At 40.1% G+C, this 27,463-nt stretch overlaps 1 protein-coding gene across 7 annotated transcripts in view; it reads right to left on the reverse strand.

Annotated features, from left to right (window-relative positions):
* Positions 1 to 247: 247 nt before the first annotated feature.
* Positions 248 to 27,463, reverse strand: part of ROS1 (ROS proto-oncogene 1, receptor tyrosine kinase) — a 120,613-nt gene continuing 93,397 nt past the window's right edge. For 3 of the 7 annotated variants that reach the window (XM_045499388.1, XM_045499387.1, XM_045499392.1), the window contains 7 exons: positions 27,228 to 27,292; positions 26,160 to 26,289; positions 19,304 to 19,401; positions 18,885 to 19,100; positions 17,806 to 17,940; positions 10,467 to 10,630; positions 248 to 1,811 (listed from right to left, as the gene is read on the reverse strand). In XM_045499388.1, the coding sequence (XP_045355344.1) occupies positions 1,501 to 1,811; positions 10,467 to 10,630; positions 17,806 to 17,940; positions 18,885 to 19,100; positions 19,304 to 19,401; positions 26,160 to 26,289; positions 27,228 to 27,292 (1,119 nt within the window). In that variant the 3' untranslated portion in view covers positions 248 to 1,500. Of the gene's footprint in view, positions 1,812 to 6,341; positions 6,459 to 10,466; positions 10,631 to 17,805; positions 17,941 to 18,884; positions 19,101 to 19,303; positions 19,402 to 26,159; positions 26,290 to 27,227; positions 27,293 to 27,463 lie in introns of all 7 variants that reach the window. The other 4 variants (XM_045499390.1, XM_045499389.1, XR_006717517.1 and 1 more) reach the window with 3 other exon arrangements.

A 27,463-nucleotide genomic window follows, 5' to 3' on the forward strand; every position in this document is an offset into this window, starting at 1 on the left:
TTTTAGAAGCTTGTGGTGGGGGTGTCTGAGTGGTGGGGGTCACATGCCTGAGATTTGCAAGAGATCTTGGGGAAGCAAATGGAACATAGCTCCCACCCAGGAGATAAAGGTGGAGGAACCCTCCAACAAGGGAAGGGGCATCATATGCCAGGCTATCAAAAAGAATGATAAATGTCCACTAGAACATCAGAAGATTAGACAGAAAATATCCTGCCCTGTTCAGTGGAATAACAGATGTAGCAGGGGCCACAGATCCTGGACCTTTATTTGGGGGCTGTTCGCCACAGAACTCACACATTGACTTCCCTGTGTTCCTTACCACACAGCCAATTATCCGTGCAGCTTCTCAGGCTGTAAGCAAGTTACAAAATGAACTAAATGATCCAAGGTGGAGATGCATAGGTGATCCTCTTCCAGGAGTGGCTTTTAGCAAATTTTATAATCAAAGTGTTTTCTATATCTAGCAAGCATCCTGTATACTGCAGTGGAATAACAAACAGAATGCTTTCATTAATGTTGCTGCTAGAGTACTTGAGGCATTCAGATTTAAGTGGGTAACTGCAAAAAAAAAAAAAAGATTGGCTTTAAATCAGAGTGTTTCTCTGAAGAAATGTTTTTAATAGCTCTCATTTCGATATGTATTATTTCATGTATTTTTAAAAATCATAGAGCTTAAATTAACATCATATAGTCATTTATATTTAAGGATACTCGATACTAAATGTAATTGTAAGTATTTTATGTGTAAGACACATGTGGCAAATAAAAACGATTCTCGATATTAGCGAATTTCCATAGCAGCACACAGTCACAGAGCTATTTTTATACAACCCAAAGTCCGTGGAATGCTAAACCTTAGGATTTAGAGTGATCTTCATGGTCCTATGCTCAATAGAAGCTACTGTTCCAAGCCTCCAAAATACAAAGTATTTTAGAGTAGTCATAAAGACAATTATTTTATAGTGATAGCTTTCCAAATGATTTCTCATGTCCTACATGCTGGTTCCTTCTGTAGATGTAGAGTTATTTAGTCATTTCCTCATGTATATATATACATCCTTTGGGGATAATCTGTAGTTCAGTCGGCCCCCTGAGCACACTCTTCATCGCCCTCCTTCAGGTCCCTAAACGTAGCTATTTGGTCTCTCCCCATCTAACCAAGATGCTTCTGGTGCAGCCCAGACCGAAGGGTGAGCAATGGACTAAGGGACCTCAGGGGAGAAGGGGAGCAGTTTCCTTCCAGAGTCTTGAGTCTTCCTAAGCTTTCTGATGTTTAGTGGTTCACGTCAGAATTCTACTGAAGGTTAGGCAGTTGTTATGGGGATTGCCACAGTTGAAATCAAACGGCTCTTGGAACCAAGAATTCAGGAATTCAGGAACTTTTCAGTGTTAATTTGGAGTCATGGACTACCACAACATCTATCGTTCTACCAGGGTTTTCTTTCAGTAACTACTTAATGGGAGTGTTTATCTCAGCCCTGCATTTCCCAAACAGAGTTATTAATCAGACCCATCTCTATATCCACTGTGAGTGAGACAGGCATAGTTCAGGCCTTCGGGCTTGCCAGGAGGGCAGTAAGCCACTTGTTTTTCTTGGCAGATATCTTTGTCTGCATGTGGTTCCATCTCTTCTTTCCTCAGACCACAAGATTCAGATTCCTTGGAGCCTAGAGGACCCTCAGAATTTCCTTCACCTTGGCTACACTCTGTAGCAAGTACCATATAGTTTAACCCTTCTTGGTTCTTGGTCTCCATTAAAGCAACTGACGTAACGTCACCTGAATTCAAACAGATCACACTGCCATCTTCATCTGTGAAAAAAAAAAAATGTAAAAGTTATGCTAGTATCTATTTGACTTCTGTATCTGTAATATACAGACTGTACAGGAATTGTAACAATGCCAACCTTACGCATGGGGTCAGCAAGCATTTATGAGGGCCACCAAGAGAACACAAAAATAAGCAAGACATGCTCCTTGTCCTTGAAGCTATCATAGTCTCGTAGAGGAGCAGAAACATTACTATAGATGACAAGGTGTGCTGAATGTAATAAAGGAATATGTAAAAGGTGGTGAGAGCTCAGAGATGATAACTCTACCAAACTGAACAGGTCACCACCTTGGTGATAGGAATGAAGTGCCCTTATGTTGGCTTTTTTGTCTGAAGTGCTTACGTTTCCATCCCGCTGGCTAAAATACCCCCCTTTAAATTAAAGATTAAGTAATTTAGTCATTTATTAAGATAATATTTATCGGATGCCTACCACATGCCAGGCTGTGTTCTAGGTATCGATGAGGCAAGAATGGACAAAACAAAGTTGTCCCTCTTTGGGGTTTACATTCTGATGGGAGGAGACAGACAATAAACTAACAGACAGCTAAGCCTATGTCAGGGGGTGATGAGCACTATGAAGGAAAATTTGGCAGAAAAACGGAACGAGAAAATAATGGTGGGGGTGGAGGGGGCTGCTATTTTAGATGAAATGTCAGCGAAGTCCTCTCTAGCAAGGTAAAATTCAAGTAGAAACCTGAATTAAGTGAGAGAATTGGACACGTGGATATCTGAGAGAGAACATTCAAGGAAAGGAGAACACCAAGTATGGACTGGTGTGGCTCGTCCCCCTCAACTATCTCCCTGGGATAAGGTGCATTAATACTAATTAGCAAATAGATACACCAGCATGCTTATGACCTCATAGGGCTGACAGGGAATGGGTAGGCCTGGCAAGTTTTGATGACAGAGTTGAGGGAGAAGGAAAATAACATGAAAGATAACAGTGATTATTATTGTTGTTGTTAACATAGAGCACGTACTACATACCAGGCACTGTTCTAAACTATATACATATAGGGGCGCCTGGGTGGCTCAGTCGGTTAAGCATCCGACTTCAGCTCGGGTCACGATCTCACGGTCTGCGAGTTCGAGCCCCGCATCGAGCTCTGGGCTGATGGCTCAGAGCCTGGAGCCTGCTTCGGATTCTGTGTCTCCCTCTCTCTCTGCCCCTCCCCCGTTCATGCTCTGTCTCTCTCTGTCTCAAAAATAAATAAACATTAAAAAAAAATTTTAATAAAAAAATAAATAAATAAAATAAACTATATACATATATTTACTCATTCTTCTATTAAATAAATGCTAGTATTATCCCCGTTTAACAGTTAAGGAAACTGAGGCACAGAGGGGCTAAATAATTTGCCCAAGGTCACACAGCTGCAATTTGAATCCAGATTGTGTCCCCATATTCACCCTCCCCAGTGGGAGGGCAGAGCTGCTGTTCTCTGTGAGGAGGAATCAGGTGGGTGGGCAGTGTGCCCTGTAGGAGTCCTTGAAAGACAGACTCTGGACATGTGTGTGTGCGGTCAGGGCGGCAGCAGAAAAATGGGCAGCCAGAGGGTAATCGGCCTTCTTCACAATTATGCTCATATTATTTTGTCTTCTTTACTTAAAGACTGACCTTTTTACAGAGAAAAGTACAAGAATTCTTGCTGAAACCTAACAGCAGAGCTTCTGAAACATTTCACAAGATTCTAGGTAATCAAAAGGGACAAATACACAATCTAAACATAAATATATAAATGTGTATTATGGGGATGGTTTTTGATCAGTGCTTTTCAACTTCTGAGTGTCAGTACCTAAAAGAAAAATTTATGATCAGAAATATTACTGTTCTTGGGGATGCCTGGGTGTCTCAGTTGGTTAAGCATCTGACTTCAGCTCAGGTCATGATTTCATGGTCCATGAGTTCAAGCCCCACGTAGGGCTCTGTGCTGACAGCTCAGAGCCTGGAGCCTGCTTCTGATTCTGTGTCTCCCTCTCTCTCTGACCCATCCCCTGACTCATTCTCTCTCTCTCAAAAATAACCATTAAAAATTTTTTAAAAAGAAATATTACTGTTCTTTCAGAACATATCGTATTTTACAAATCAGAAACATTTCAGGCCACAGATGATGCTCCTTCCTTTGTCCCTATCATCCTTCCAGCAAGAGAGCATCCAAACGTGTGTCGCTAAGGAAGGTGACACCTGCATTTAGCCCTGATGTACACCCAGGCTGGGTTTATTTGGAATGAATTTAAGTGGAAATATGAGGACAAGAAACAACTTCAAAGGACTAAGGGAGGCACCATTATACCTACTTTTTGCCAATGGAATTTAATGGATCTGCATATTTATCAAGTTCCAAACCTGACCTACGAAGCTTATTTTATTGTAAGAGCTTGTGAACTCTGTCCCTGCTCTTACTAGGTGCATGTTTCTTTTGCAGAACTTCCCACTGGGCTGAAGGACACAATGGCTGAGCTACAGGCTCACAGACTCCTTGCCATCATTTCATGTTCCTCTTCATCCTTCAAACATCATCATAGCATATTGCAAACCACATGGATAGCCATGTAGTGTTATAAAATATCTCTCCCACAGAAATAACTTTATCAGATGCCAAGGTTTGTTAATATCTAAGTGCTGAATATCTATGGAAGCATTCTGCTGTTATGATTATGGTCAATATGTACTAAGAGCCATTGAGAAACTCATAAGAATAATTTCCTACATATGATAATAGCAATCAAAAATATCAAAAAGTGATAGGAAGAAATAATAGATTTAACTCTAAATAGTCCAGTGACCCAGATTGAGGAAAGTAGGATGTTCCTGAAGGGCTTAAAGAAATTAGACTAGGGGCACCCGGGTGGCTCAGTCGGTTAAGCGTCTGACTTCAGCTCAGGTCATGATCTCGTGGCTCGTGGGTTCAAGCCCCATGTCGGGCTCTGTGCTGACAGCTCAGAGCCTGGAGCCTGCTTCGGATTCTGTGTCTCCCTCTCTCTCTGCTCCTCCCCTGCTGGTACTCTGTCTCTCTTTCTCTTCCAAAAATAAGTAAACAAAAAAAATAAAATAAAAAATAAATTAAGCTAAAGGAAAGTTTAGAAAACTTCAAAACTAAAACTACAATATAGGTCTAACTGCTCATGTTATCAGACGTTTCATTTTCTTAAGTCTAATTCATTAAAAGCATACTGGGAAACTTTCTACTGCTACATGAGTTAAATTTTTTTTTTGCCTCTTGTTATTTCAAAAACAATTTTTATACAAGGCAAATAAACTCTTCTTACAAATTCTGGCACCGTGTGTCAAAGAAAAATCATTAGCTAACTACTCCACTGGTTTATAGTACTTAGAGCAATATTTAGTAACTTGACCCTGGCAAGCTTTCAGCAATTAGTACATCTTATTGCATAAAGAACTTATGAAAGATGGTGGGGAGGAGGGTGTTTTGTTTGTTTATTTTTGTTGAAAACGAAATAGAAAGCCCGCAGTGCAGACCTTAAAGCAGAGATCCTGAACAAAGATAGCATGTGCTCAGCAAGTCTTTCTTTAAGAGGGAAATATTAAAATAAAGACTTCCAAGCAAGACAGGGTATTTACAGACGAGACATATGCCGGCTGACTGGCTATGTTTAGAACAGCAGAGGAGCATTTAGATTTGTTTCCTGTAGAACTCTCTGGGACTGATGAGGTGATGTTTACAAAAATGTTTGGATGAAGTCACTGGGATATTTTTACTAGATGCCCAGATACGTTACTAATCTTCTCTCCCTATCCCCTCTCTACCCCATTAGGTCAGTAGGACCATAGGATAGGCATGGTATTATTGCTCCTTGTAAGCCTACCCCCCCTTTTTTTTCCAGAAAAGTCTTTCCAATGACTTTCTTATCTTCTTATGTATCTCCAGTAATAACAGTCAAGACAGACGACATCTTCCTGCTTTGCTAAATATGCCCAGCAGTCTGCAGGGCAGTAAACTATTATTAAACACATTCTCTCTTATTAAAAAGGTAATTAAGTTTAGGCTTCCCTTGAAGGCACTGTTTTGTGATTTCTATCCTTTGCAAATATGCAAACTCTGCCTGGCAGTCTATTTCTTCTCTCTGCCCCTTTTGCTCAGTCATATCTCCACAACCAAAAACTTTAGTGATTCCCATATCCGTTTCCATTCCTTATCTTCTGGATTTACATTCATTGTAAATAACAGAGTAAGAATTTCTCTTCTACTAAAATTGAATTTCTGTCCTGGCACAGAATTGCTTGTTTCTGGCTAAATTATCAAAGTTTGGTTATATTCCCTGATAAGCTCTTCCTGCTTTGTTATTGTGCATGTTTGTCTGCTTCTGTTTTTTGAACATTATTTAAAATTTTAATTCACTCTGCCAACCATGTGGCATCTAAATAACCAGGATAAACTGGTGTATCTTTTCTAGCAAGCCACAAGTCATAAGTTCTTTCACTACACCTAGCTGCCCAGCACACTATTAATAACAAATTGGGGAAAGTGTGTGGGTATGTTCCTCACCACAGCCATGTCTCTGTGAAGGCTGAGAGCAAAGGTTCTGGAACAGAAGCCATATATATACCAGCCCCACCTCAGCAGTATGACCGTTGGCAGGTTGCTAAACCTCAGTCTTCTCATCTATAAAATGGTGATATAATAATATCCATGTCATAGGGCTATTGTGAGGATTTAACGAGTTAACCCACATAGCACAGTGAATGACACATAAAAAGTACTAAAATAAGATTAGCTACTATGACAATTAAAAGCCATTCCCAAAAAAAGTTTTGTTCTATGTATTTAATGTGAGCATTGTTACTTATCTCAGCCTCACGGATGAGCTAAGTAATGCAACATAGTAAAAAGGTCTTAAGTGTTCATAGAGACTTCTGGTAGAGGCTAAGGTAAAGCTCAGATCTCGGGCCCTCCTAAACCCATCATGGCAGCCTCTATGATTTTTATAGACTGTCTGCACACGTTAGAAGGAAAGGATTCCATAAGTAAAGAGTGAGATTTAAAATACAAGTCAACTGTAAAATCCTTACAGCCCTCTGGAACTCTTTACTTCTGCAGCATTTGACCACTCCCTCCTTCATGAGCCTCTCTCTTTTGGATTTGACAATACTCTCTTATGACCTTCCTGTCCCCTTCTGGCTTCTCTCGGTCCACCATCTTTCTTTGTCCGTCGCTAATATATTTATTGGCTGCTCCTAGGTCCCATCCACCGTTCACCTCTCTTCTTATTTTATACACCCTCGTTGAATGACCTCATCTATATCCTTGACTCCAACTACCTGTATTTACAGGACAGACCTTTCAGCTGAATACTAGGCTTCTTCCCTTATCCCATAACCAACTCCAACCAAACACGTGCAAAGCTATTCTTCCTGCTATGCCCCCCATCTTTGGAAACAGCACTACTCTTTACGTACTTTCACAAATCACTGGGACTCACCATTGTCTCCTCTCTCTGTCACTCAATTAGATGCCAAGTATTACATCTACCTCTGGCCTTCATTTCCTCCTCTCTACACCTATTATCATTCATTAATTCAGCTTCCATTAATTTCCAATTTTTTACCTGGTTATTTATGTACAACCACTATCCCTCCAATTTCATCACTTGCCATTCCCCCCTCTCCTGTGTGATAAACTACATGCAGTTTTGTGAACACCCCCATTCACTGTTATCCCATGCCTTTCTACATATTGTTCCTTCCACCCTGAAATATTATTTTTCTGACCTCCCTGAAACTCAGCTTGGAAATAACCTCTTCCCAGTGGCTTTTATTGACTCTCTGACACACAGTATGGATTTGGCATCCCTCCTCTGGAGGCCCACAGAACATGGATTCCCTCTCAATGGCAATAGAGAATGCCTCCTGGATTTCTGAAAAAGATATAGCATAAAGTCATCCGCTCCCTGAATCCTTATACATCATCTCACTTATAAGAAAAAAAAAAGTATAAAAACTGACCAGAGAATCTATATCCCACTCATTTCTCTAGATTACATAAATTTTATGTCTAAATCCAGCCAATACATATATAAATATATATAAATGCACATTTCTGTCAATGGTTGTATATGCCTATAAAATATCTAAAAGCATATAACCAAATTGCTAACTACGGCTAGCATCAGAGAGTAAGAATAGGGAGGAAGTAGGAGACTTTGCTTTTTAGTCTGTTTAGATCATGTTATATGCTTTTCAACAATAAACAAAAATCACTTTCATAACAAAGATCTTTAAAATGTAGACACAGTTATAAAATAATATAGCAAGAGGAGTTACTATGAGCAATTGCTGGAGAAGTTCAAAGGAAAACTGGAAAGGACTCAGGAGTCATTTTGACGATTGATGTAAAATAACATAGAAACTATTTTTTAAGCCCTTAAAAAGATAATAGTTGTGCTTAATTTTGGAAAGTCTACTAGAAGGATATGCACAAACAAATTCAAATCTGAGTCTTATCAGTTAAGTGCTGCTTGCAGAAGTAAGAGCAGTCATCTAGTTGAGAGGGTACCAAAAGTAAGAACGAGGCCAGGCAAGAGCAGGTTCAAATGGCGTCAGCAAAACACTAGGGATAGAGACATCATCCTATGACAAGGAGAGCCAATGAAAGCAGCACTCTTATTAAACTTTATATACAAAGTTAAAGAAACTGACTCTAAAGTTTCTCAAGGGAAAGAAATATTCTTGCCTCCTTTTTTTTTTTCCTTAAAGCAAACCCACTGGAATACATTAAATGTAGGTGCTTAACACTATGCCTTGCAACAAGTCAATAAGTATCTGTTGAAATAATTTTTCAAAATTCTTACCGAATTGCATTTAGAAAAATACGTTAAGTAAACACTTAGAAAATGAGAAGGACTTGATAGTGTCTAGAATGGGTTACAATCTGTTTTTCCTTATCCTGTGTGATCGTCACCCAGGCACGTGTCTGTACAGAAACCCCCAAAAGGCTGGGGCTGCTGCAGCAGTCGTAACCCCTCAGGGCTCAGTCACTGGAGGTGAGAAGACAGGTGCAGCCCATGTGAGACCATGAAGAAGGCTCAGCTGACAAGGGTTACGACGCCTGCTCAAGACAAGCACAGCCCTTTCCAGTCTGTTGCTTGGCTATTCATGTTAAAGAAGCCAAACCACCAGTTTTATTTCCATGCATGTCATGGATCCTAATTTACCCCAAATATGTATTCAGAAATACAGCATGCAAGACAAGTAGATGTTCACCCTGTGCTGCTTATTCTTCCCTGCTATTTATTAGTCAAGTGCATCACTCCACAGAGGTCTCACGCCCGACTCCACGTCGGTCTTCAGCCTCTTGTAATCAGTTACCACAAACACTAAGAGGCCTGATTGCTGAGAGATTTCTGACTCATGGTCCACCTTGCCAGCTTTATTTTTAAGCAAAAATGTCTGCATTCACAAAGGGCCCTGCCTGCGAAAATTTAATAGCTGGAAGGAGTTCTAGAGCAGCTGGAGAGGATCATTTGACAATTCAGTTTTCTGCAGCCACGTACACAAAGGTATGATAAATCTGATTTTGAAAATGAATTAAGTGACTGCTGCATTTTAATTCCATTTTGTGCTTTTCACTGAACTAAAAAAGGTTAGTCTGTCTATCCCAGTTGAATGGTCCCAAAGGATCATTGCCTTATTTACAAAGTTCCTAAAATTGTGGTATCAGACTAGACCTTCACAAGGCGTGAGCCACTACAATAATCCTAGCAAAATTCCTAAGCCAACGATTAGACATACGCACAGCAACACGGATGGCTCTTAAAAACATAGTGTTCAACGACAAAGAAGAGAAGCTTTACAAACACAATAGTATCTGTGTGTACAAAACAGTACACGTTTTGTAGCAAAACATACAAATGAAAAGATGCACATTAAAGACACTAGAATGGTTGCCTGGCAAGAGGAGGGAGAAACTAGAACAGGAGAAGAGGGAGATAAAAGGACTAAACAAACAAACAGGAGTGAAGCCCTGCATACACCAATGATCATGATGTACCATCAACTAACAGTCTATAATTAACTCAGCTCTGTACTTGAGGGTGAAACGGGTATGAGGGGTGGAGGGGAAGGAAAATAGATCTCATGAGAATATAGTCTAACATGTTCATTCTCCTCCTTACTATCTGAGATTGTAAAGTCCAGGGGCCATGTCACTATTCTTTATTATTTTTTTTAATTTAGTGCCCAATTCAAAATAATTTCCAGGGCCATGCAGGTGTCTCAGCCAGTTGAGTATCTGATTCTTTATTTTGGCTCAGGTCTTAGTTGCAGGGTCATGGGATTGAGCCCTGACTCTGGCTCTGTGCTGACCATGGAGCCTACTTAAGGTTCTCTCTCTCTCTCTCTCTCTCTCTCTCTCTCTCTCTTTTTCTCTCTCTCTCCCTCTGCCCTTCCCCCGCACATGCATGCATGTGTGTGCATTGCCACGCTCTAAAAAAATTTTTTAAATAAAGAAATCATAATAATTTCCAAAGAGGAGTACAATGAATACATAGTACCAGTATATTCTTCTTCTTCCTCACCATAAAATGTCTTCTACGTATATATATACCCCCATTTTAACCTGTTCAGTTCAGACTAGAGAGAAAACCAGAAAATTCTGAAAAAGAATCAAACTTACATTCAAAGCCCTCATTTATGACTCCACTGGGGTCTGTTTCTTCTCTGCGTTGAGAAATACTATTTAAGGAAATATTTTTGAATAACTGAAGCTGATCTTGTATTTTGTGGAAAGTAGGTCTTTGGTCAGGTTCTTGAGCCCAGCATTGGGTCAACAGATTCCACCTGGATACACAGGTAAAGGCACAAAAATAAGTGGTGATTGGAGATCATTAGGCCACCAGTACTGATAACCCAGGTAAGGTCATTTCAGAAGGCAACAAATTTCAGTTATTGCCAGTTTTCCATAATTAGTATAAATAAGCCAGAACAAAATCTTTGGTTTCCACTTAATAGTGTCTTCCAATATTACTACCTTTGTTAGATAACACCTTTCTTTCAAAAAGCCATTACTTTGAACAGTCATTAACCCAAATAAATAAATAAAATAGATAGTTGGAAAATGATTGCTTAACACTAACAGCTATAGAAATTACTGAAGAATATGAAGACTTTACATTCATACATTGATATCTAGAACAAAATCTAAGATTACTCTAAACCACATAGATCTCTAGCGGCAGAACCCGAGGTAGAAACCACATTCAGTTCGAATGCTTTTAACTCCTCATTATACTGTCAAATTAAGTAAGAGACTCAGTTTCCTCAGACATTAGTAGCTGGTTTATTAAACATTATTTTTTCCTTAACGGTTGTCTAAGAAATATCTGTGTAACACTCTTAACTGTGTTCATTCATTCAGCAAAGACTTGGAAACTTATTATATACTGGGAGTATATAAAGAGCTAGGGATGTGGTTGTCCTCATAGAAATACATATAGTAAATGTAAGAAGGTGACAAAAATTTATCTCCAACTCATATGAGCTGGAAAAAAAAATGTAGCTCTTTTATATTGTCTGCTACTAATTAGGTCTTTCTTAGAGCCCTCACCTAGAAGGAAAAAAGTTAACCTCGTTAAATACAATGGTATTTAAAACCTGGTGCAATTCAATATTTTAAACAATCTTTTTAGGTAATGCTCAGTCTTTTCTGGATAATAAATCAACCTCTAATTTTAGTCTATTCCTACTCCCTCTGTCCTCTTCTAAAAGATGGTGGCAGGATATATGTTGGGTGAAAGTCTTACGTGACTTATGATGGCACAGTGAAAAATTCTTTGGACTGCACCGTGCCCTCCAGATCGTTGCTGGTCTCAGAATAGAATGATCAGGAATTCAGTAAGGAGTGACTGGTCTGGCCCATTCTGCAGGCATCAGCTGCTATCTACAGTCTCCGATTTCTTTACCTTTGTATCCTTCAGCTCCCCCCTCCCCCCACCCCACCCCCCACTCCCCCACCCCCCCCCCACCCCCGCCCCGTGAACTGGTCTTCCCTTTCCTCTCTCTAACCATAACCATCTCTGAGACTGCCTCATGCCCTGTATATGCTGACAAGGCCCAGGGAATCCCTACCTGTTTCTGTTGTGTGACTAAAGGATGCTCCTTGCCCTAATGTCTAGCTTTCAACAAAATGTCCACGCTGAATGGGAAACAAAGGAAGATGGGAAGTGCAACTTGACCTTCTCTGCCTGGACATGCCCTTCTACCTTACTCATGATGCTGGGTCTCCATGTAAATGGGATGAGGCTGGGTGGGGAGTCCCCAGCTCAATGATCAACTTGCCATCCTCCCAAATTGGGAGAGGTGGGCAGTTTTCCACCTTTAGTCTAACTGAAGCTTACACAGAAGGTTTTTCAGGACCTAGATATCCAACATCTTCACCCTCCAACCTCTATCTATCAAGGTCTCTTCTTCCTACACTTCCTTAGGGCTTCGAAGAAATGGGCTTCTACTACTCCCTCTTTTTAATTAGATTATCCTTATATAGAATTATAGGTTCTAGTCATTCAAACCTAGCATTTAGCATACTAACAAGAAGCTAAAGGATTCTAGATAACCACTCCTTCCTCCAAACCTGGCTTTCAAGTCTACTGATTTACTAAAAAGGTCAAGTACCTGCTTTTTTTTTTTTTCTTACTCTCTGGAGCTAGAAGGCATATTGGGGACAGGGAGAGAAAAACTGGTAAAGAAATGTAAGATGGAAAGTATTTAAAAACATTAGTACTACTATATCAACAGATTAATATACAATTACAAATTACAAGTTCTAAAAAAAGTACTAAAGAAAACAAATGTGAGATCTAATAGAGATAGAACATTTTTAGTAAGTTGCTGTCAGAAGGACACTCTGAAAAGGTGACATTTAAGCCAAAGAACTTCGTAGGAAAATAAGATGCTAGTCACGGGAATAGGGTGGGGATGGGAGTCAGGGAACACATTAGAAGAGGGAAAAACATGTGTAAATTCCTAAATTAGGAAAGAACGTGGCTCATTTTAGAATCTGAAAGAAAGCCAGCTTGGCCGAAGAGCAGTCATTGGAGGGGGAGAGTGTTAAGAGAGGAGATGGGAAGAGGAAGGAGAAATCATGCAGGTCTCACAGGCCAGACTAGGAGTTGGATTTTACGGCACTACAATGGGAAGCTGTTGAAGGTTTTTAAGAAGGCATGATCTTAAATTCTTAAAGAAGTTACTCCAGCTGATATATGTGGACAGTGAATTGTAGAGGGGAAAGTTAGAAGCAAAGAAGTTATTAAAGGAGACAAAGTGAGAGATCATGAAGGTATGGACTAAGGTAATGGCAATGGTAGTGGAGTAAGGATGTATCCAATCACAAACGACAATGACCAAGAAATCATTACAGGTACTGTACTCAAAGTAGCTAGTGTCTATGTTAGAAATTATAATGGAATCTCCATTTCCTTATAGTATGGTGCAAAGTCAACTTCTGTCTCATTTCTTGACAAGCACTTCAGGTCAGAGTTAGTACTCAAAATCAGAGTATTATGGGGAAATCTAATATTGGTCGATTTTCCAGTATTCATCTGACAACTTCACATATATTACAAAGAATTTACATTCTGGATATAGAATGTGAAACTTGACTCTATTTCTTAAAAATGAGAATGACAGCCGAGAACCTACCTTTTACATATTTCTTTATAACCTCTCATTTAAAAATAGGGATGATACAAAGATTTGAATGAAGGATGATTAGACTCTGAAATAAAATAGTACAACTTATATGGAATCATGAAATGTAAACCAATATTTAAAGTAGAATCTTGAGAGGAGAAAGTCTAATTCACCACAGGAATCATATCCCTTCTGAAAATAAAGTTGTGATTCAAAGTTATTGCCAAAATGTAAGTAGAATCTTTCAAGACTTGCCATATTTTAATTGTGGAGTCTTTTAACTTATTTATTTATAAGGTGTCTCGTTTCTACAAAGGACTCAAGATACTTAATGAAGATTATTTAGGAGAGAAAAGACAAAGCAAGAAATGGGGTGCCTTGGTGACTTAGTTAATTAAGCGTCTGACTCTTGGTTTCAGCTCAGATCATGATCTCACGGTTGCCGAGTTCAAGCCCCACACCAGATTCTGCTTGGGATTCTCTCTCCCTCTCTCTCTCTGCCCCTTGCCTTCTCCCTCTCTCTCTCTCAAAATAAATAAATAAACTTTTTTAAAAAGTGAGACAGAACAAGGAAAGGGAGAAGGAGGGAGATTGGAAGGAAGAAAGCCATCCCTTCAGTTGCCACCTAGCTAGTCTGTTTCTCATCCACTCACACTACCCTCCAAAACTTCAGCCTCTTGTTTAATCCATGTCAAGTATTTAAACAGACTTTCCTCTTGTCTTTCTTCTATGGATGCTTTCATTTACATTGAACCCAATCATTATTCTAAACTTTCTGATGGCAAAAATATATGACCTGATAATATATCAAATCTTCCTCTCCCACCAGCCAGGAATGAACATGGAATTGCTCTAGATTAAGAAAAGAGGAGCTTTATAAAGCAACAGCTATTTAAAAGTAAAGCGCACAACCTGTGCTCTGAAACAGCATTAAGCTGGCAATGGAATGAAAAGGCTTTTATGAATTTAACAGCTTCTAAAAAATGGATTACTTAGGGTGCCAGGGTGGCTCAGTTGGTTGAGCATCCCACTCTTGAGTTCAGCTCAGGTCATGATCTCGAGGTTTATGGGTTTGAGCCTCACATCAGGCTCTGCACTGTCAGTGCAGTCTCTCTCTCTCTCCTTCTCTCTCTGCCCCTCCCCTGCTTACACTCACTCACTCTCAAAATAAACAAATAAAAACTTTTTTAAAAACTGGATCTCTAATATCTTTCAGATAAATTAATAACAACAACTACACGTTTGGCATCCGGTCTTCCCTCACAAATATGCACTTGTCACAATTCAATATCATGTATTCCATACCTGTACTAAGTTTTAGTTACAAATCTTCGAGAATGTTACTTTAAATAAATTTACAGGTCATTCACTTTGTAAAAATTTCCCTACCCTGGTTTTTCTAGCTAGGTAAAATACTCACTCATACTTGAAATATCTCACTTGGCTAAATGTTCAAGTTCAAATTCCTCCATTCACTATGCCAACCCTTTACTCTTCTTTGCCTCATGGGTTTTTAAAATAGCATGAGACTCATTAGCCATGTGCATTATTGGTCTCTATGAGTATTAAAGTCCTTGGATTCATAAAGTAATCAAAATTCAACAGATGAAAATTTCATATCATCTTTCAGTATTAAGGGGATGAATTTCCAAGGAATTGAAACAAAGCACATAAAATACAGATTTGTAAGTGTTCTCTTACTCACTATGCCCAATCCCAGAGAGACCCAGCTAGCATCTAAATGTACATATCTTTTAAGAGGTAAAAATAAGATGGTGAACCCTCATGTTCTCCCATTGTTGCCTCCTACGTATGAGACACCCTCCAGTAATTCCAGTTGCCCCTCTGATACATCCATCACAGAACCCCAAAGAGCTCGCACTTGAAGTAGGTTGCCCTTTGATCCTGTTTCTTCTCAAGAGTGGTGTGGCTGTTGTGCAAACTGAAAGTTGAAGAGAGTACTGAGGACTGGGCTTTCCACCATACATCCCAAGCTACGGAAAGAAGGGCAGGAATGCTCTGAACTCCTGCATTCCATTAATAGCTGAGCACAACGTGGCCCTGTATGGACTCACCTGACCCAGAGTGCATCCAGGTGCTGAGCATTTAGGCAGTGAATGGAAGGTGCAGCATGGCTCAGTGAAGACTTTCAACCCTCTAAGCTGGGCCTGTGATCTCAGAGAACTGCTTCAAATAAAAATCAGTTCCCTCTGTACTCTAAGGAGAGTAGTTAATCTTTATCATGACAACTTAAGGCCACGGCCAGATTGAATGGCATGGCTGAGAGATCCATTTCCTGGCACAGCTTGTTTTCCTGGTTGGCAACAGATCCTTAACCCTTCCCAGGGCTCTGAGAGCATGTAACACTCGGGGGTGGGGGGGTGGGGGTGGCTGGGAGCATTGTTGACTTTTTAATCATAGATGTTCAAATGAACTTCAAAACCAACAATGGAAAATTTTGGCTTTAAGGAAACTATATTTTTATAAAGTTACAGCAATAATGTGTTCAACCAATGAATTAGTCAAGATAAAGTTATGTAGAATATTAAGTTATATATTTATATAAGTTATATAAATATATGCTTTATAAACATATAATATCAATGTTGTGTAGAGTATATGTTTCTGCCTATAAACAGGAATGTTCTTCTAAGTAATTTTCTAGGATCTCTTCCTCCTCCTTCTAGTTGCGTTTTGGGATCCATTTGGGCAAAGTCCAACATACCTACGTTTTTCTGCCCCACAACCGCCATGTAATCATCCACCTCCATCCTCCCCATAATAAAGGTGGGTATGATTTGCATCAATCAAAATGTAGAATTCTGTGATTGAATCCTAAACTGTCTATCCAATAAAATTGCGTCATTGTGATGAGGTACCCTCTAGGGGGGAAAGAGGCCAGATAAAATTCTAACGGGATAATGCAAATTTTGTGCAATTGAAATTCTGGGGAAAATTTCTGAGCGTTTGACAGATATGTAAGAGCTGCACAGCAGTGGTTAGTTTGCTACCTAATAAAAATGTATTTCATGCTTAGGTATGCTGGGGATTTCCTCAAGCCCTGGGTCAAAGGCTTTCCATTTTTGTATAATTTCTTCCTTCTAATTTTGAGAATTTTTTCTGTCTCCCCCAAAAGGATCACAAATCATTTTTAAGCACTGTCGCCAAACTTGGTCAGGTATGTGTACATCTGATCTCCCTGTAAATGTCCCAGTAAAAGCTAAATCAGAAAGAAGCAGTGACTCAAATCTTCTTATTCTGACTGGAAGATTTAAATAATACAAAACCATTCACCAGTAGAACATCCAACCAAGGTGCCCGGTTCTTAATCATCTTTTGGCTCCAGTCTGAATAATCCTCTAAAATAACACAGCATAGTCAAGGCAATACAACCACGGTGTGTATCCGCATACTGCTAATTCCTTTTGCACTTCTCTGTACCACACAGTTTAGCACTTTATTACGTGTTGGCTTGTTATCCAACTGTTCCATGTGTGTTTCTTCTCCTTCAAAATACATTCTGAGACGCTGAAGCCCTGGGGCCATTAGTTAGACGCCCATGTATTCCAGACAACGCATGGCATGGTACTGTGCACATAACAGGAGAGTTTATACTTGTTCAGTACTTGTTCCTTTCCAAACATGTCTTGGAAAAAGTTTCAAAACTTGTTTATTTCTGCTGACGTTCTTCACAAGAAGGTAGATAACTACTCAGCAAAATAACTGAGCTTATTTTTCTTTTGTAATTAGATCAAAATCACCTACTCTCCTGAGAATCATGAATTATTAGACTTCAAGAGGAGCCAGGATCAGTTTGATAGAGTCACTAATACTTAGTCACTTTGAGCTAAGTTCATAAATAGATCGCAACCTGTATAACTTTTAGTAGTACTATATCCCAATATCAGCTGCACCAACAAAGGCAATCCAACTTTTAAACAATATATTCCTCTTTGATGGAATCTCTTAATATGCAAATAAAGATATTAGCCAAATTAGATCTTCCAAAGTCAAATGAGTATGTGTGTGTATATACATACACACACAAGCCTTTTATTTATTTATTAGGATTCATCTCTCAAAAGTATAAATATATTCTATGCTTCTAAATTTTGTTTCTGAAGTGAAACATCATGGATATATATAAAAGAGACCATCATGTATTTAGTAAATTAAATGTTACAATCAACTTACATTTGATGTAGACAACACAAATATCCAAATTCCAGTTTTTATTTTAAAATACCATGCAATGAGGCATAAGATTGCATAGGCACATGTGGTTTTGTTGTTGTTTTTAGGTGTTTATATTAGCATAATTAACTTACAAATCATCAGGACAATTTCTCGGTGGCTGCAGTCTCCCTCCTGTTTGCACATAGTTTAAAACATCAAGGTTGGAATGAGCTGGATAAGGCTGATGACCAAGAGTTAAAATCTCCCAAATCAGAATTCCAAAAGACCTAAGGATGTTAAAGAGTTTACTTTAATTCTACTTACTACAAGCATCATGTTTACAGTAGTTTCTCCAATGTAACTATTCCTGGGGCTATCTGGGTCTACTTTGTGATTGGCATTATTGGCCCCATAAAAGGCAAATGAGAGACTTAAAAGCAAGTTGACCTCAAGAAAAAGTAGAAAAAGCAACTGCCTACTAGCAATACTTCAAAGGTGATAGGTGATAGGAAGGCTTAGTGGGGACACACACACGCACACACACACACACATTTTTTCCTTCTCCCCAGCTGAAACTGCATCACAGACCTCCACTAAAGGTTTGCATAGCATCAATATGCAGACTTACATGGGGATAAGCAAGAAAGCATTTCACCCCTTTCTCCCTGACTTTGAATGCTGGTAAAGGTGGAGGGGAAAGGCATGAATGTGAACTGGCCACACTGGGGACCAATTTTATCTCATCACCAATTTTGCCTATGGCCAGTTCAGCTTGAAAGTCATTAAACAAATCTTTACATTTTGAGTAGCTCTAATCAAGATTTGGGATCAAAAAGCAAAAATGAGGGATCCTATTCTAATACTAAAGAGATGTCCAAACCTCCTCAATGTCATAACGTTTTTGAGATGCATGATTTAAAATCTACCTATAAATTAACGCTCATACATGCCAAAAGAGTAGGCATTTGGACATATACTTGGACATCAATTCATATGTACCAATTCCTATTAGTCATAGCCTCTATGCTTTTGGACTGTGATAAAATACTTGAAGTAAATGTATATATTTCACATATACGTGTAAGACAACGGATCAAAACTAATTAGGGTGAGAAGGGAAAATGTTGAGATCCAGGAATAGTCTCACCAGGTTAGATGACCTTTTAAATTCCCTTCTGGCCCTGACATTGGGTGGTTCTGCCCAAATTTCTCCGTGTCCTGTTAAACTCACCATACGTCAGACTGAGTAGTGAAGATTCCATCCATCAAACTTTCTGGAGCCATCCACCGAACGGGGAGTAGGCCTTCCCCTCTCTTTCTATAATAATCATTTTTATAGATGTCCCTTGCAAGTCCAAAGTCCCCAATCTTCACTACCCGTGATGGACTGGTATAGTCTTTCACAGAGACAAGGCAATTCCGAGCTGCCAGATCCCTATGGCAGAAGCTATATTTAATAATGCTACGAATAAAGTTCCAGAGATCAGACAAGTAACCCAGGTCGGTCTTTAGAGAAGGGAGACTTTTTACGGAAATGTTTGCTATTTTGAAGTAATGAAAATGTTTAATTATCCTACATGTTTTACCCAAACTGCAGGTAATTGTTGTGCCGATGTCCGTAGGAACCTTGTATCTAGAATATCACTGTACCTGTGAATGAAGTGCATCTGTTCCAAGTAGACACAACCTTTTGAAATATCCACACACAGATCTACAAGGTCAACCAAGGTGAGTAAAGGACCATGAAACTGTAAGAAATGAAAGAAAAGTTACAGGTACTTTTACAGTTTGTACAAAACATATACATATACATATGTACACACACATATGTGATGTCTCAACGGTATTTTTAGTTATGGTTACAAGAATTCAAATAAGGAGTAAAAGAACTAGGTTTACATACTTTCTACTGAAATAAACATAAATAAGACTATTTTTACTAAGCAGAGGCAATATCGGATCTTTATTGGAAAGATCTCAGGGTGTCAGGTCATACAGACCAAGATTTGAAACCTAGTTCTGGTACTTACTAGTTGTGTGAACTTGTTTACATTGTTAAATTCATTAAGTAACTTTCTCATTTGTAAAATGGGAATAACACTGACCATATAGGATTTGAGAGAAGATATGTAATCTGGCTGATATATAACAACTTAATAAATAGTAGCTGCTGTCCTAAGTAGTAATAATGCTAATTTAATCAGTACTAGCTAGTTTAGTCATTGGCCCAATGTCACACTGTAATGTCAGTCATGACAATGGGCTTGTTGCTCAGGCGAACTCCCATCTGTTAGCAATTGTTAACAATACTCTAGTTCAAGGTCACAGATCGCTCCTCTCCTCCGTAAGAGCCAGCATGAATATATAGTTGAGCCTATACTGCTTGCAATGATTTCGACATGAAAAAAAGCCAGTTGAAGTTTTTATTGGCACCCCATGGAAAAAATTCAATATTCCTTCCTCAAGGCTACATTCATATATTGTCTTTCCCTTGCCATTTCCCTAAAATAACCCTAGTTCAGGCCTTTATCGTTTCTATCTGACACATCCCAAACTTGTGTCCAGCCTCTTGTGCTTTAATCAGCCCTCTTCGTTGTGACCTACTGCCTGTGGAGTCTATTACAGGTTCCAAAGCACAACCTCCATGGCAGCCCTGGGCTGCACCAGTCTCTTTTTGCCTCCACTTATGACCCTAGTGTCTCTTTTCACAATCTGTGCTTCAGTCATGCCGGGACACTGGCAGTCCTTTATCCCTGCTCTGCATTTCTCAACCTCTCTTTTTTTTTTTTCAATATATGAAATTTATTGTCAAATTGGTTTCCATACAACACCCAGGGCTCATCCCAACAGGTGCCCTCCTCAATACCCATCACCCACCCTCCCCTCCCTTCCACCCCCCATCAACCCTCAGTTTGTTCTCAGTTTTTTTTTTTAAACATTTATTTATTTTTTTAAGAAGAGAGAGACAGAGCAGGGGGTGGGGGAGGAGAGAGAAAGAGGGAGACACAGAATCTGAAACAGACTCCAGGTTCTGAGCTGTCAGCACAGAGCCCGATGCGGGGCTCAAACTCATGGACTATGAGATCATGACCTGAGTTGAAGTTGGATGCTTAACCAACTGAGCCACCCAGGCGTCCCTGTTCTCAGTTTTTAAGAGTCCCTTATGCTTTGGCTCTCTCCCACTCTAACCTCTTTTTTTTTTCCTACCCCTCCCCCATGGTCAACCTCTCTTCTTTAATTCTGCTATCATTCTAGAATGCCCTCATTCTTGATTTCCATCCACATCCTTCATTGAGCACCTCAAATGATTCCCACCTTCCCTCAATTTCTCTTAGATGAGTGCTTTTATGTGCTGCTCCCCCTCGCCTCCCCCAACAAGCCCATGTCTTGTCCCAAAACTAAGAAGACTCCTCATGTTCTTGGACTCAACATTGCCATGGTCCTGCTCAACTGTACCTCAATCCGACACCGAGTCTTGATCTTACTCCCAAGAATCAATCCCCCCACAACACTGTTTGGGTCCAGTAGACACCAGACACTGGTCTCTTGGCCTATGTCTGAGTCCCTGCTGGGGGTCCCGACTGGCTCATTGGTTCCTCTGTGAGTGGAAGCCTGCTTTGCTATTGGCAAAACCCACTCTACTGAAGATGTTCCTCACTTTGAACCTTGCTTCTGAACTTCAGTGTGGTGACTAACACCACGTTCCCTGCCAACGGGTTTTTAGAATGCTGCTTGCCTGCCTCAATCTCTATCACTTGCTCTTGATAGCCCCTGTGACAACCTGTTGGGATACCCCCATGTTGGGTCTCCTTGATTCCAGATGCTGCTGCTCTGGGCTCACCTGTCATCTTTCTCTTACCAGCCTCCCCCTAGGCACATTCAACCTCCACCTGGGTCTGATCCTAGTCATGGCTTTTCATGACTCACATGGGAAGGTATAATTTCAGAGACTGTTCTATCCCCTACTTTAGTTGTGTCTCAAACAGAAGACCTCCTCCATGAAGCCTTCCCAGGACTCCTCAGTTGGAAATCATCTCTCTCCTCTGTGTTCACAGTATATTCTCCATTGCATTCCATTAGGCCCTCCCACTTTCTATCTTAAATGAGTTCTTTATATTGACTTACCTCCCTACCATGTGGCAAGGTCCTTGAAAGAAAGAGTCACAGCCCTCACTATTGTATAATAAAAATGCAGCAAAAAATGGATAACTTGATGGTATCTGACTACATATTTATACTGTTTTGATGGGTTGGTTTTTGGTTTTGTCTTTTACTTTCTTCCATGTGAATATAATCTTAGGATATCAAAGCTAAAAAACGCCTGAGGACGTTGTCAGTTCAATACCCCATTCTAAAGACACAGAAACTGAGGTCCTGAAAATAAAAGACTAAACTAAGGTTTATGGGCCTACTTGCAGTCAATCTTTCTGTATTAGACCCAGCACTGTAGTCTCGGAGCAGAGCTAGGCAGAAGGATGCTTGCGGCCCTTCTGGAATGTTGCCTCTGAGCACTTCCTGTGGAGAGAAGGCTGCTTCCAAATGAGCTGAGCATGATGGGAACATAGAGCCCGCAGCGTTCTGGCACTCAGCACCTAACAGCATCCTGTTGTCTGGCTGGGGTGAGGGCAGTGAGGCATGGAAGCTGTCCTGGGCTGGAAAGGCAGTGGAAGAACTCTTGAGGACCAATCAGTATAACCATCAGGCCCCTGACTAAATAGGAATAATTTGGAAAGAGCAGGTCCATATTTTTATTTAGTCTTTATCCCCTCTTCTCTACCCAAAACAAACAACATCTACAGATAAACTTCTTGTTCAAGATGGAGGACTCAGGATGTGCATTTTTAGTTCTACTCCTTCCCCAAACCTTACTACAATGGCAATATAGGGGAAATGTGTATAACCACACAAGGATAAATGTATCAGGAAACTAGATTTAGTGCACGAAACATTTTGGGAAAGGGAAGCAGATGGAAGGGTGGTCATTCAGCAGAGCCAAGAGAGAGCCTGGCTGCCTGCAGGGGGGAAGACAAGAATTAAGCTGTGTTTCACTATAAAACCCCCTAAGGCTCTGCAACTGGAGATAGCAGGTATCTCTGGATGTAGGGGTGTGGGGCAAGGCTGGAATCAAGAGGAATGTTTAGAAGTATATTTTAGGAGCTAACCAGATCCTAGACCCTCCCATGACAGCAGGAGGCTTTCCTCTTCAAAACACACACACATACACACACACACACACACACACACACACACACACACACACACAAACACACACACTGAACCAGAACAACTCCACGTTCAAAGATACCAGTCGCACTAAGGCTCTGTGCTGAAAATGGAGAGGAAAATTAAACAAGAGTCCAGATACTCAGCCTTGAGACTTCCACCCCCTTCCCATCTCACCTCCCTGAACTGAGGCTTAGGCATTTATCACTCACGCAGGAGACTAGCAGATTCCCCTCTGGTGAACCTGGCGTGTGCCAGGAAAGACACACAAATACTGTCATTTGAGGATTAGGGAGACCCCCAACGACAAAGCAGGGTCCCACATAACAACCAAAAGGAAGCTGCCACAGACACAGCTTCCAGTCAGCTTCTTAGGCCTCACTGTCAAAGAGGAAGACCAGCCACAAATCACCAAACATTTGAGAAAAGCTTCTCACATTACAAACAGATTCCAGAACAAAGAGGATAAAGGAAATCAGGACAATGCAGGAAGCAAATTAATACTTAAAAAAAAAAAACATAATTAGTATCTTAGGAAAGATTAGAGAAGACTTTTCACCTATGAAAAAAAACAATACTATTTTAAGAAGAATGAATCTGTGGGAAATTAAAATTTTTAATTTTATTTAAAAATTTATGAAAATCTACCAGAATTGAGAGCAAAGATACAAAGATGTAGAAAACAGGAGAAAACAACTATAGAACAAAGGATAAAACAGAGGGTTTTTCTAGAACCAATGGTGTTTCTAGAATAAGGAAGCAGAGGGGACAAAGAATTTTATTGATTATCCCATAAAATAACATAGGGGCACCTGGGTGGCTCAGTCAGCTAAGTATTTGACTCCTGATTTTGGCTCAGGTGATGATCTCACGGTTCACGGGTTCAAGCCCCACGTAGGTCTCTGCGGTGACAGCACAGAGCCTGCTTGGGATGCTCTCTCTCCCTCTCTCTCTCTCTGCCCCTATTACACGTGCTCTCTCTCTGTCTCAAAATACATAAATAAACTTTAAATAATAACAATAATAATAATAATAATAATAGTAATAGTAATATCCCAGAACTGAAGGAGGTGATTTTTCCAGGGTGAGTGTCCAGATTGGTTTAAAAAAAAAAAAAAAAAAAAAAAGTACCACACATAAGAAGTTCCTAAACTTTTCCAGAGAGGAGGGGCAAAAAGCAGATCACCGATCATCAGTCCAGGAATCAGAATGGCATAAGACTTCTTTTTTTTTTTTTAATGTTTATTTATTTTTGAGAGAGATAGAGACAGAACACAAGCAAGGAGTGCTTCTCAAAAAGAGGAGGGGAAAGGAGATTTTTCCTTCAGATGCTTGTTTTCTCATGCTTTCTCTCTTCTAAAAGAGAACAAAGAAGTCATGGAATAGAGGAAGGTAAGGTCCAGCAAGGAAATCACCAAGGTAAACGTGAAGCAAAGCCCTGGGATCACGGCTAGTCAGCTAACCCAGAGGACAAGCACCACACTGCCTCTCGGAGGAAAGTGTGCAAGAAAAACATCATTAGGTGCTGGATCATGTGATATATTTAACATATACATTGATAGAAGTGTTACAATTCTGTCCAAGAGTTTAGTTAGGTATACAGAAAACTAAGCAAAGGGGGGAAAACAAGACGCGTTTATTGCGTTTTTTATTTTAGCCCAAGGTGGGAATAAACCCCACAATCACAGTATTTGAATAACTCAACTGCAAGTAATTGTCATAGTAATGTAAATCTGCAATACTGATTTATCTGAAAAATGTGACACAGCTTTTGATGGGTGGAGCTGGTGGGGTTGGGACTGATAATGAGTAAGTCTCAGAGAGTTAAAGCCTCACCTCTCATAGTAGGTAGTCAGTAGATTTCTCCCAAGACTGAAAATTCAATGTGCAGCAGTATAAACAGAGTTTGTAGGAACATGAGGTAAACACCAGAAGAAATTGGACAGATCTGGGATGTGGGGATGAGATAGTCTTTCTTTCTTTTTTTTTTTTTTTCCAATGTTTATTTATTTATTTTGAGAGAGAGAGAGAGTGAGCAGGGGAGGGGCAGAGAGAGAGGGAGAGAGAATCTCAAGCAGGCTCTGCACTGTCAGCTCAGAGCCTGATGCGGGGCTCAAACCCATGAACCGTGAGATCACGACCTGAGCCGAAATCAAGAGTAGGATGCTTAACCGACTGAGCCAACCAGGTGCCCCCAAAATAGTCTTTTGCTATAAACCTTGTTATATATTTCAAAGTTTTAGCCATATAATGTGTACTTTGACAGAAATAAAAACAAATAATAAAAAAATAAATAAAAATAAATAAATTTTTTTTGAAATCTACGTTTAAATATTAGTTACTTGTTTTGTCTCATGTGTTTCTCATTGGAGATAAAAAGTAGGTTCCCACAGGTGCTGTCACCCCTGGCCCTCCTTCCACGGTGTTTGCAGTGCCCTCGCTGTTCCAGGCACTGCTGTAGGTAAGCACAGGGGAAGGGGGTGGGTGGGCAGAACTGCTGACCGGGCTTGTTAGTGTGACCGGGGAAGAGAAAGCAAGGAACTGGATGGATGGCATGAAGGAGGAGATAGGAAATCAAGAATTCAGTTCTGGCCAACATAAGTTTGAGATGCCCATTAAAATCCAAACAGGGGCAGCTGGGTGGCTCAGTCTGTTAAGCGTCCAACTTCAGCTCAGGTCATGATCTCGCAGTTCATGAGTTCCAGCCCTGAGTAGGACTCTGTGCTGACAGCTCAGAGCCTGGAGCCTGCTTCAGATTCTCTGTCTCCCTCTCTCTCTGCCCTTCCCCTGCTCATTCCCTTTATCTCTCTCTCTCTCTCTCTCTCTCTCTCTCTCTCTCTCTCACAAATAAATAAAGCCATTAAAAATTAAAACAAAATCCAGATATGCCAACTGGGTAGGGACATATAGTTCTCAATAAAGACGTAAGGGGTTGCAAATATCAATTTGGGACAGACAGGCATATAGATAAAGTGAGGAGAAAGATGTGCCTTTCCAACTCCACACAATCTCTGTTCTCCAGAAAACATGATTCTGGCAGTGAGGTACCTATTTTCCCATTAAATACTAAAAACGGGCTCAAATAATCAGAAAATGCCAGAAGTTAGCCCAGAGTCTAATTGTCTTAATACGAATGAAGGAAATACAAGAATTCTTTCTACAGAAGTCTTCAGAGGTTCTACCATCAGCCCAGATTGAATCAGCCTCTTGAATTTAAATACATTTAGCAGGAAATTATAGAGCATTTGCATTACAAAACCAATACCGGGACCCCATTTCCTACCTTTGTCATCCGGGCTTTACGCAAATAGGTAAGAAGGTCTCCTCCTTCCATCAGTTCCAGGATAATGTACTGGGGTTCATTCAGCAGACAAACTCCAAGCTGCTTCAGAATGTTGGGATGGTTAAATTTGCTAAAAGGTGGAAAGAGACAGACAGGATGTTGTGACAGTAACAGACACCCTGGCTGAGAGCCTTTGGGAAATAGAGCAATTCTTTATCGTTTCCTCCAAAATTCCTGTTGTTGTTGTTGTTGTTCTCTAATAAATGGAAGTCTCCTTTTCCCAGTACTGTCCTGTGTGCCTGCCTTAGAGAGATGATACGGCAACCCCTAGTGGCCAATGCATACCGATAGAATAGGGTGATCTTTAGAAAAAACGTTTATATGAACTATTTCATGTTTTGGAAAAGAAAGTAATTTTAACTAGTATCCTTCTTCAAAAGATATTTGGAAGTATTACCTTTTGGGTCATCACAGGTATGGAATGTTATTCTCTTCCTTTTGGAGAGGCAAGTCAGACATGCAGGTTTGGCTTCAACCAACTTTCTCAATGCGTTAAAGCCAGTAAGCCCTGACCTGCTGATTAGAACCCACAGCATGGATCCCATAGACCACTGCCTCAGGCCATCCCTTTAAGATGCCTCTGAGCAGTTTTCATGACCAGCAACTGACTCCACCCTTGAAGACAAGTTTACCAAGACAGAGGATATTTTCCCTGACGTCATTGTACTTAGAGCTCTCCCTTCCTCCGTCTACTTGACCCATTATCACACGGTTCAAAGAACATAAGCATGCTTAAAGCTAAACAGCTTCAGAAATCACTTGAACAACACACTTCTTATCGAAGGTAAAAGAAGAGAAGACCTTTTGCCTGAGGACTGCCTTTTGAAAGACTGGCTTCTGTATAATACTCGTCACTACAATCTATTTATTTATGTTTAAACTTGAGCCATGTTTATTTTGGGCATGATCTGTTACATCAGGTCATTTTGAATGTTAAAAATTTACCAATCGGATATAAAAGCTTGCCATTCATACCAAGGAAAAATTAATCCAGAGCTGCCCCGATACCTCATCAGATGTGCCTCTTTCAGGAATTCAATCTTCTCCTGGTCTGTGGAGCCCTTCTTCAAAGTCTATGCAACATAAAAAGAAGCCAGGAATCAGTATAGCAGACATTTCTGTGCTCAGTGGGTTAATGGAGACCATCTTTGTTTTGTTTTGTAATATCCACCCTGACAGCTGGAAACAGATCATGGGTAATACGTGCGCGTGTGCTCTGCAAACTTAGTTAAAGTTAGCCCATG

The sequence above is a fragment of the Leopardus geoffroyi genome, chromosome B2 (genome assembly GCF_018350155.1).
Source record: "Leopardus geoffroyi isolate Oge1 chromosome B2, O.geoffroyi_Oge1_pat1.0, whole genome shotgun sequence".
Lineage (NCBI taxonomy): Eukaryota > Metazoa > Chordata > Mammalia > Carnivora > Felidae > Leopardus > Leopardus geoffroyi.